The sequence below is a fragment of the Aptenodytes patagonicus genome, chromosome 14 (genome assembly GCF_965638725.1).
Source record: "Aptenodytes patagonicus chromosome 14, bAptPat1.pri.cur, whole genome shotgun sequence".
Classification (NCBI taxonomy): Eukaryota; Metazoa; Chordata; class Aves; order Sphenisciformes; family Spheniscidae; genus Aptenodytes; species Aptenodytes patagonicus.
In genome coordinates this window covers 9,349,209-9,360,921 of record NC_134962.1, presented here as the reverse complement: position 1 = coordinate 9,360,921, position 11,713 = coordinate 9,349,209, and the positions used below count along the sequence as shown (strand labels likewise).

The window sequence follows — 11,713 nt, the reverse complement described above, 5'->3', positions numbered from 1 at the left end:
ATTCTAAATTTCAGCCTCGTCCTTGGAGAATCAGAGGCACTGCAATGAGTAATACAGGATACTGATATAATTATCATTACAGAAAACAGTTCATTTCAAAGAGGAAGACATTTGTTTCATTACATGAGCAGCTCTGCTCCTACCCAATTGTCTACAGTAATGCTTCCAAAAGGAGACACCAACAGAGTAAACAATTTAAATATTGCCTTAACTTCATACACTATTAACTATGGAAAAGAGTGACACCAAGCGGTTACTTTTAATGGTGCATACATTTCTTTACATTTCTTGCTACAGGTAATTTTCTCTCTCAGTAGCCCCTTTATTAGAGATCATTTTGGGGCCCAGTTAAATTACTCAGGTTTGAGAAGAGGTCAGAGTCATGCAATGAGATAGGCTGAGGTAAGCGGCTACTGAGCTCCATGTCAATGTGTGAATCATGTTACGACACGTTGAAGTTATCCCTCTGAAACTCAAGATGAGGCTGACCCACAGTTACAATGTACAGACACCCTTGATGACAAATTTAGCACAAAGATGTGGCATAGGAGGTACAAACACAGTGACCTTCCTCAGCTCTGAAAACGTAGGTGCGAGACGTCACAGGTAAAGCACTTCAGCCGGTAGATGGCGCCATCCAAAGCGTTAACACAAGCGTGACGCCACCTCCCTGACCCGCATTGTGAGAACGTGACTCTCGCTCCTCAGAAAATCGGCGTTGCTTTTAAATCCAGTTTTGATCTGTAATGTGCCATCAGAAATATTTTTTTTTTCTATTTGTGTCTCCTTTTCATCACTATTATCTATCCTCATTTTCCACTCTGCAGCTTCTTTTGTTCCTGATCCAGCTGAATTCCTATGTCAGGTTGGTCCCAACCGTCGTGTAAAACCGTCCAATTCCTGTAAAGCTCCCCACGAGGCCACCTCTACACACCAACTAAAGTGAAACCAACCCCTGATGGCTGCTACTGCTCTCTAGCTGATTAGGCAACGAAGGGTCTAGCAAACCAGGCCACTTCCATGTTGGCCCGCTTTCCCAGCGGGACGATGCTGATTCTCTCTGTAGGATTGGGTATCTGAAGTGTGTGAACCCATGCACCGATCTTCTCCATAGCTGCACTCTTCTCCTTCCACCGAGGACTTTGGTTTGCATTGCACTGCATCCGTCACCTAAGATGCTTCCTTGCAGCAGAACTTCAGTGATTCTGTAGCATTTAGGGTTTAAGGCCATCTCTCAATCTCAACCCTGAAGTGCTTTGGAGCAAGGATTTTTGGTATCTGTACATCAGATGAAATTTTCTGTTGCACATGGACAAACTGTAGTTTGGTTTCTCACACTCTTGTACTCCCACTATCCTCAGTTTATCTCCTCTTTACCACAAAGTCCAGTCTCTAGAGTATCATCTGTTCTCATTAGGAGATAAGGTCAAGTGGACCACTTACTTCACATAGATTAGAACTCATAGGAGGGATTACTCTGCAGTGAAGTGATGCTACCTCTCCTAACATGTTTCGGAAAGAAGCATGTCCTCATTAAAAAGACGTCAAGCATTCTCCCCAAGACATTCAATATTAAGCTGTAATAAAGAAGTATTTCTTCCCTATAGTTTAACACACTTGTGGATGAATATTTTAATGTCTCTTTCTCTAACTATGAATGAACACAGAAAGAACAAGCCAAGATCAGGAATCATTTTTCTGGAGCACTGCAGATCCAACGTGGCTATATACAACTAGATCTCTCACTAGACATACAGACATACATCCATTAAAACCTTTTATACTCACATTCTCATCCCTGGATCTGAAGGAGCTGTCAGGAAATAACTTGCAGCATCTTTGCTTCTAAATGCAAAAGGTATTAGTCACTGCAGAAACAGATACTCATCCTGCTTCCTGGTCTTTCAGAAAGAGCAAAATTCTAATTAGTTCCCGTATGACATCCACATCACGGGGAACTTCACTGTCCATTGAGCCAGATAATTTTAGGATCCTCCATTCTTTTCTTGTTGGGGGCTTATTTAGTACTGCAGGATAAGGACACCAGCAGGAATTCCAGAAGAAATACTACTCCTCTCTACACCACTGTGTAGTCTTCTAGGAATTTAGCACCAACCAACTATGCAAACACTTCTGAGCTTTTTTTTTTTTAACTGAGATTCATTGATTAATTCAGCTTTTCTACTGGCCCTCTCTGTGGTGAGATTTTTGGTAAGAGTTTATTTCAGTATCCTCTTCCCAGCAAATGCTTGTTCTTTTATCTTGGCATAAAGAGACAGGCATCAGGAAAGCCAGATACAAGAAAAGGAGTCCTTTGATTTGAGAAGGATAGAGAGGATACAGGGTTACAAGCCAGACTGAAGCTTGACACTCTGATTCTACCACTGTCCAAGTCACAATAGCCAAGTCATTTCATGGCATCTTCTCTGATAAGTTGTGAATGGTTTCTGACACCAGCATCCTATTACAGTGTCCCTGTGCAGTGCCTAGTACAATATGAATCCTTCATTAGATTACAAGGTCTCTCCAGTCACCAGCCTAAAACTTTGAGTCTAAAATCCTCTACCTGAACTCTTAGCACACACAAAAACCCCTAAGTCTTGACACAATTGCATAAATCAGCATTACTCTTTAGTCTAAGCCCCCAGCTCACAAATAGGTTCTCTACACTTATATTCCTTGAGAAACCTGGTCCTGAAGACATACTCAAAGCACCAGTAGACCACATTCTGAAAACAAAGAAAGAAGCTGTGGATGGGAATCGCCTTCCAACTAATACCTCAGTGGTACTGAGGTACAACTAGGTACAGAGGTACAACTAATACCTCTTACTACACCAGGATGTGGCAGACCTGCGTTCAACTCTTGCCTCTGCCTGAGGGAAACACATCTTTCACATCTTTCACATCCCAGCAGTGCCCGAACCATGAGGCCATGGAGTCCGGTGTGAAGATCTTTCAGCCTCCCTTACATATGTGAAACTGTTTTGCACAGACATTCACCACCAGCAGGACCAGAATCTGACTGTCCTTTCTGATGAGCTGCCTAAGACTTGGGCTATAGTAATTTTGTCCTTAACCCATGTTCATTACATTTTCTCTCTTTCTATAAAAAAAATGTTCTGGCTTGTGCATCTCACTCCCAAAGGTGGCTCAGAACTGTGAATTCAGAGATACATACTTTTCCTGAACCCTTGACTTAGGTGCCTAAGCCTCTCAGAAATATATGATCTAAAACATTTAATAGTTTCCTATTTCTGCTACTTCCTATTGTAGTCTCTCATCCTGAGTCTCCACTAAGCATGCTATCTTTTGCAAGTTCTGTTCTTAACCGCTAACCTCTTCAGGGAGCATTAAAGTTAGGTGAGCCTGAGTATTAATTTATGTAATGTAACCTCAGTATTAAAAAATTACAAGCTAATGTACATTTTTACCACATAAATCATACCAAGTTAGAATACACCAGGCTTGATACTGATTCTTGCATACAGTAATAGAAACCAAGAATAATTTTATCACATTAAAACTGATGCTAACACCAGAACAAAATCAGAAGCAAACCAGTCTATTTACACATACGACAATGTCCAATTGCACTGGATTTTGCTCATGATTACAGGTACTTCAAAGGAACCAAGGTATAACATGTGAATTGTTAGAGCCTTTTGTGAGGCAGTAATATTAGTGAGAGGAAAATCAAGACAGAACTGAACTTTCCACAGTAACAATCCTGAATGCTTAACTACAACAAAAGAGAAAATCAGAACAAGGAATGGCTAAGATGTAACACCAAAAGGACATACTAGAGGATCCAAGTCTGAGCTCTGTTTCACATGAGATTATATTTCCGCTAAATAGAGACACAAATATGAACAGTGCAATAGCATTAAGTGTATTGAATGTGAATGACAAGCTTCCCAGTTGTACACTGGAGATGCAGCCTGCTAGAACTGGTTTAATGTAACTATAAAGTTGCATTCAAAAATCAAATAGTGAAGGAACAACATGTATCATATTTGCAGACATTTTAATGGAGATTTATGACATTGGCTGTTTTAAACTAGGTCATCTCAAAATGCTGAATATCGTTAGCAGAAAGATAAATTAAATACTTTAACGTGATTAGACTGAATAAGTCATTTTATGGGTTTCAAATGAATTAAAAATAATAGAGTTAGTTTCATTATTCTGCTAATGTTCATTTTTCAACTCAAGGCCAGGCTGTTTCACATTGTTTTGTGGGTAGCTAGAGCCTAGTGTATATTAGAGGACAAATAAAAATTACTACAAACCCTGACAACTGTTACAAAGAAAAAGGTAGGGTGCTCTCCCCTACTCAGCAGGAGGAATTCCAGAATTCTCACCTTCCAAATGGACTTGATGGGTCCATAAACTGGCCTCCATGCCCTTTACGTTGCGGTGGCACCACGAAGTGCCAAAGAGATGAAGCTTATTATGTGACATAAACTAGCATCTAACTGCATATTGTAAGGGTCTCAGTTTTTTAGCTATGGATGTCATTGCATGTACTATTGCTGAAATTGTACGTAAAAACAACGCCAAAAGAATTCAATAGCGTATGCACCAGTTAGCTGTGCTTTTCTGAAATAGGAGTCACAATGTGTATCGCTGCTGCAAATTGTTTCTTACTTCTTTTATATAGGCATATATAGGTAAAAGCAAGTATTTATAACGTAGTCTATCCCCTCCAAAATTTCCAGTTATTTAATAAAATCATTCATTGAACCAGACTCACACATTTTAAAATGCTACTGGCCACACATATTGCAACTGTGATAGACAGAGATTTATGAAGAAATGGAAGATACACTAGCAATTTTTTATAATCTCTTCTTTTCTGGGTTAGTCTGTGAAATCTTCAGCTGAATATCAATTTGTTCAGGGCAATATATGAGGTTTTGTCATTCAAGGCAATTATTTCTGTGACAACAGTACACGCTTAGCAGAATATATTGCTGATGAATCACTGACTGAAGAACTTGCACTGAGTTTATTTATTATGCCCATTCAGGTGACATAAGCATAAAAGAGTATATGCTATCCTCCTTTATAAAATGCTTATGTGCTGCAGTAAGTCAGTTGCATTTAGCTGTAGCATCACAAGCTTTGACCTCTTCTACGTAGGATCAGGTTTATGCCTGCATGAAAAATGGCCATCCACAGGAACTGCTCTTTGGTGACATTATAAAGACTCATCTCTCAGTACGGAATCACTGAAATACAGCAAGACTCCCCACATACATTCATAATTCGTGACCCTGAAATAGCATGGAAAAGGGAAAGCAGCAAAGATGTTACATTTGTCTTTATGTCCCCAGGTCCAGTAGGTTAAAAATTCACCACCTGGACTCAAGATAAGGATACCACCTCAGAGCAGCCAGATTGGGAGAGAAGAGGCAGTCCCCCATCCACTCTTTTTAGAAATAAGGAAGCAGGTCTCAATAGGTGGAAACTCTCTCATTCATGGGACTAATACTGCATCTGCCTTGTTCCAAAAATCAGGTCAAGAGAAAGCCCATGCAGTAAGAAAGGCAAAAAATCTTTTTAATACCATCTACTAATGCCTGTATGCTACATGCAGCAGCTGACTAGAGAATAATGTTTCATTGTTTACCTAGATTAAGTCGTTTATCCTATTAAGACGCTTTCCACAGCTTGCCTTTACCGTGGGCGTTACTATTAACCCTCCCTCAAAATTCTGGGCCCCTCAGCTCACATCTCTGACTAGTCCTTTCTTCTTAGAGAGCATCCATTTACACTTAAGTAGCCTAATAAGTGAGTCTCAAACAGGGTGGCATTCTGGGGCTGAACACTGAAAGGGAACCTCTTCCAAAGACTGCACGGTAGAATGGTTAGGAAAAGCAATGGAAAAGCTTTCTCTAGCAGGAACAGCTAAGCAGTGCAAGGGCTGCAGCTAAGCTATGAAATACTTCTGTCTTCCATGACATTGATACATCTTGCCTGTTGAGAACTCTACCACTCTCACTGTCTCCAATCCATGCTGTACTTACAGTAATCAAATTCACTCACGAAAAATGTCAATCCTACAACCCACTCTCACGACCTTATTTTGGGTCAGCGTTCATGCTGCAGAGATACTAGGTACACCAAGCCTGCAGCAGCCCTCAGAAGGAGTAGTATGCTCTAAAAGCCCGAGAAACAGCAATCTAACAAACAGAAGCTGTCTGACATGAGGAGTAAAATTCCTCGCTTTGGAAACAAAGTGTGCTCTAGCATTATACATGGGATAACTACGTCCATATGTTTGGAACATCTGCTCTTGAAGCTCAGGAAGAAAGACGTTGGCTCTCTAATATGAGATATGTACACTAAAACTTCATTCGGCATTGCCTTATGAGAAGGGTAGGATAGAACGACAAACGTTTACCTCCTGGGATAGGACTACAGCACCTTGATAGTAATGGCCATTTCACAGTAGGAATCCAAGAGCCGAGGACAGATGATCAAACTCCATTCGGATCTTGTCACATCACACTTGCCTTTAAATCAAAGGGTATGGGACAACTGACAGAAAAACATTTCATTCTGCAGACTGTGTAAGAGCAAAAAATAAACTCTCCATCTTCTGACTACAGTGAGAGAGGATACAGTTGTCTTACCCGTCTCTGAAGTGAGCACATGCACATACATCCAAGTACCCTGCACAGCCAGATCAGGCACCTGCTGCCAGACCGCCATTTGCCTTACAGCCCTTCCTCTGCAATCAGACGGCCACAGAATTTTTAAAAATTTTTGACCCTCTCGCTGCAGACGAAGAGCTCAAACGCATGATTCAAGTACTCCCTCACGGCTCAGAAACCAGACGACGCCAGCCTGGAGCCCGAAGAGCTACAACCAATGGCTCCGTCTGCCGTTTCCCCTGCCGGATCCCGTTGCCCAGCACAAGTCGGGACTCCCCGCTGCCACCTCCAACCTGCGGCCCCTCAGCCCTGCCGGGGCCGCCCTACCTGTCAGTGCGGCCCCGGGCGGGACGGCTGGGGTGGCGGTGCGGGTGCTGAGGGGAAGCCCGAGCCCGCCCCGTTTGCCGCCGATAGCAGCTCTCTGCCGGACTGTCGCCTCAGGGGGCCGAGGGGACGACAGCACCCCGCGCTCGCGGGGGGAGGAAGACGCTGCCTCTCCCGCCTGACACGGGCGGGCGGCGGCCCCCACAGCCCCTCCACAGGGCGCTCGCGCCCGCAGCAACCGTTGCAGACCGTTGGCGCCGCGCGCTACCCGCGCGCCCCCTCTCCCGCCGCCCCGCAGGCCCCCGCGGCTGCAGGCCGCCCCGGACGTCGCGTCGCCGGGGCGGGCTGCGTAGTTCCGGCGGGAGAAGGGAGGGGTGACATGCAGAGCAGGCAGCCGCGGCCTCGGGAGCAGCTGGAGCCGGAGCTGCCGGAGCGGCGGGCGGGAGCGGCGCTGGGGGGCCAGGCCTGGCGCGGCGTCCCCACCATGGAGATCGAGAAGGAGTTCCACCGGCTCGACCAGGCCGCCAGCTGGGCCGCCATCTACCAGGTGAGGGGCAGCCGCCCGGCCCGGCTCTGCCCCCAGCCCCGGCGCTGAGGGGGGGAGCGCTCCTTCCCTCACCCTCTCTCTGCTGCCGCCTGGTTCTGCCCCCCCCACCCCCGCCGCGTGTGTGTGCCCTAGCTGCCGAGGGCCCTGCGGGGAGAGCGCTGCCCTCCGCCTCCCCTCTCTCGGGGTCGGAGCTTTCCCTTCCCCCTTCCCCGCTTCCCTCCCGCAACAAGCTGCGGGCTGGCCCGCCGCTCCGCTGTGCCCTCCTTCCCCTTTCGCCCGGCGCTGAAGGGGCAGAGGGCGGCCCCGCTCTGCCCCCCCTGAGGGAGCGCCTCTCCCTTCGCGGAGCCGAGCCCCTCACCTCCTTCTCCCCAGGGCTCGCGTGGGCGGGGAGTGCCGGGGGACCCCGCTCCGCGGCGGGGCGGGGGCGGCCTGCTGCGCTGCCGTGCCTCTGCGGGTCTGCCCGGGGCAGGAGCGGGGCAGCACCCCCGCCCCGCCGAGCGAGCCTGGAAGGAGTTTCCTCAGCGAAATCCCTCAGCCGCGCTCTTGCTCTCGCTCCCGGGTCCACCTGGAGCTAAGCATGGACGTACCTTCTCAGTAACCTTTTAAAACTGCCCCTTTCCTAACCTTCAGGGAGTAAATCCAAGTATCGTATTTGTCTTTTTCTTTTTTTAACAGAAAAACAGTGATGGGCAACATTGCATGCACCTAGTTTTTCAGTCACTTTAATAATAGAACAGAGCCTGGAAACAGCTTGTTAGTAATAACAGCTTAAGCAGTTATCTGGTACTATTTTTTATTATTTCGTTTACCAAGTTTAGAATTTTTGTGACATTTTAAAAAACCTGTGTGGCAAATGTGAATGCTTGTAAGAATATTTGCCAGCTGGATCCAGCTTCACACATACAAGCAACAGAAATCAGGACTTTTTTCTTTAAAAAGTTCTTTGAGCATTTATCCAAAATGAAGTTTTAGAGAAGATGCAGTACATGAGTGGTTGGGTGGATGTGTTCAGTCAGATCAGGCAGCATTACTGTAAAAGCCATTTGAATGTTTAAGCTTGTATATTGCATAAACTAATGAGTTTTAAGTTCATATTTGCAACATAGAAGTTGGGCTTTGCTTCCCTTTCACTATGAATTTCTCTGGAAATAGACATTTAAAAGAAAGATTGGAGTTTTATAAAAGTGAAATAAATGAACTCCAGTTTCAGAATCACAGCAGGCAAGTTTTACAAGTTTTAATAGTAGTAGCTTGCAGGATGAACATTTCCAGTTGTTTGGCAGTTCGAGAATAAGCATGAAATTTTGAGCATGCTTTTCAGGAGGTCTATTTTTTGTTAGAGTATTTCATTTCCTGCAGAGTTTCAGTGCTTGCTAACTGTATCAGTTGAAAGTCATGTGCATATATGACGTTATGTTTTTGCTAAACTGTTGTTGACGATTTGGTATGTTGCAGGCTTAGTGCTCAGGAAATGATTTTGAGTAATATAGCTCTGTAATGGAGATGGTATATTTCTATGGGTACAATTTAATTACAGAAGTGAAATGTATAAGGAGAGTGGAGGACCGTGGCATATTTTCAATGTGGGATCAGCATTCAGTGATACTTTTGTGCTACTTTCTTTGAATGATGTGACTCAGTAGCCTGCTCAGACTGTGGCACAGCACGAGGTTTGATTGAGGACTAAAATTCAACTCAAAAAAAAAAAAAAAAAAAAAAAAAAAGACTGAAGTGATTCTTTGATTTGCATCCAATTATTGACAAGCACAAGAGGAGGGTTTTTTTGCTTGTGTTTTTTTTTTCCCCCCCTTAAGATTGATTAGTGAGTATGTGCATCTATGTAATGTAACTCAGTTTCTCAACTGCATCCTGCTTCTAAATATCAGCTGTTGAAAATGACATCTTGGCAGATTATGTACATCTGGAAGAACAATGTACTTCACTATAATCAGTGCTTTTGATGTCTGGGCTGTGACCTTAACAATGCAGTTTTTCTACAAATACCAGTCTTTGCCTAAAGAATTGAGTAAGTAGAATAATGTATGTTATTGGTGCAGAAAAAAGTCTTCCCCCAAGTTAACTGTACCACAGGATTCTAGTACCTAGGTGTTATGATTATAACTGCTAAAGTCCAAAAATGTTCACCAGTATTCCGAGTGAAGCATAATGCAGTTTATTAACAGTCACTTCCTCTTGTTTCTTGGTTAAATCTATTATCTAGAGATACAGAACTGCACGGCATCCTGGGGAGAAATTATGAATACTACAGGGAGGTGAAGCTAATTGGAAGGATGGCTACGAGGAGACTTGTCTGGGTGCCACGTGACTTTGAAGGGTTAAAATTGTCCAAGTTTCTTTTTTCTGGACAAGGGGAAGCTATGTTCAGCTATGATAATACTGCAGTTGTGAAAGAATAAAATTTAGATTATATTTTAGGCGTAAATAATCACAGGATGGAGACAAAAACATTGCAAAATGAAAACCTTGTGTAGGTGATTTTGTGACAATCATGTCTTGGGCACTGCATGTGTAGTGGAACCATTCTCTGCTGTAGCTGGTCAAAACGGTGAACACTGATGAAGTTTTGTTGTTTTTTGTTGGTTTTGTATTTTTTTAAAATACCCAGTACTGTCCCTTACTTTCATCTAGATTTACTTGCTACAAGAACTATGAGCCATGAGATCCTGTAAAGGTTGTTCAGAGACCCAATAGATAAAAAGGACTGGTCTGGTTCTGGCTGTTGCTTGTATTGTAGAGATACATACTTAGAAGATAACTAATAAAATGAGACCTGGTCTAAGCATAAGGAATGCCCATTAAAATTGAAGTCCTCTTCCATAACAATAAGTTAAAGGAAAATGGACAGCAGATTAAATGTGAGCTTTGCAATGTGATACTGTGATAAAGGTATGCAACAGAAAACAAATGCTTAAGGGTAAGTGAATGATACACACCCTGCATAAATATCATTAAAGTATCAATAGGAATGAAAAGCATTCGCTCTGGAGATGTCACAACAAAAAAGCAATAGCCCAAAGCTAAGAAAAGCACAGTTTCGGCTTGCTGTTAGAGCAGGGGAGAGAAAGATACAGATATTTGTCCAGAATATCAAAGGAACATTGAATTTTCATTTGCTCACAGTGAGTGCAATATCAAATTTTCATAGTAATTTTATATGCAGAAGTCTTCCAGAATTTTAGGAGGTATTTTAGTTTCTAACTTCTTACACATGGTGATAGAATGAGATACTATCTTAAAAACACAACCCTCAAATACAGGTAGAGTTGCTTCTTGTGTTTATATAAACTAGATATGTTGACTTTAGTATGTTGCCTAATGATATTAACTTTGACGTGCTTATCAGTAACAGTAAAGATACCTCTGAATTATTTACTGATCCACCATTCAGCTGGGGATCCCATACAATATGGATGGAGGCAGAGCTGACACTTGGTTTTACAGAAACATCTAAGGGGACAGCTCATACAGAGTTTTCCATGTGAAGGTACCAAAATTAAACTAAAATGTGCACTCTTTTCTAATTTTTGTAGTCAGTAGAATATAAAATAAGAAAGAAGTGGGTATAGTCTATTTTTTCAGATTCTAGATTTTCCAGTATGTTTGGAAGTGAGTATACTGAAAACAGAACTAACTGTACTGCTGTGTGTGCTCTGGAAAGCTGAAGTGTAGTTACAGTTTGGTTTGAGGCCTGTAAGAGACACAAAGAGACTGAGTTCTCAGTTTCTTTACTAATTTTTAAGGGTGTTTTAAACTAATGTTAATGTGAATGTTACTTTTTTTTCCCAAACCTCTCTAAGCTAAACTAAAATACTACAAATTATGGAAGTCAATAAGCTTTACTCAGATTATGGGAGGAAGATAGAAAGCTATCATGGACCTTTCGGTATCTGTCAAGAGAGAAAAGGCATAGGAAGTTCTTTAGGTATTCGCTGTCTCTGGAAAAATATTTGTAGAATATGTAGATAGATTTTAATGTTGAAAGTAAACTGTGAAATGGTTGACCCTGTAGACTTACAATAGTGTGGTTGTGTTGTATATTTAAAGTAAATGAACAGGAAGTTCTACTAGTGTTTTCGGTTTATAAGCTGCAGTGAGAGTTCAGACTTTGTGCTGCTGCAGTCTATAAGCATTTGGGTTACTCTTCTGCTGTGGTGCTAAAA

At 42.9% G+C, this 11,713-nt stretch overlaps 1 protein-coding gene across 2 annotated transcripts in view; it reads left to right on the top strand.

Moving 5' to 3' along the window:
- Positions 1-7,387: 7,387 nt before the first annotated feature.
- Positions 7,388-11,713, top strand: part of PTPN1 (protein tyrosine phosphatase non-receptor type 1) — a 46,800-nt gene continuing 42,474 nt past the window's right edge. Inside the window, exon 1 of one of the 2 annotated variants that reach the window (XM_076351967.1) lies at positions 7,388-7,532. In XM_076351967.1, the coding sequence (XP_076208082.1) occupies positions 7,470-7,532 (63 nt within the window). In that variant the 5' untranslated portion in view covers positions 7,388-7,469. The remainder of the gene's footprint in view (positions 7,533-11,713) is intronic. The other variant, XM_076351968.1, reaches the window with a different exon arrangement.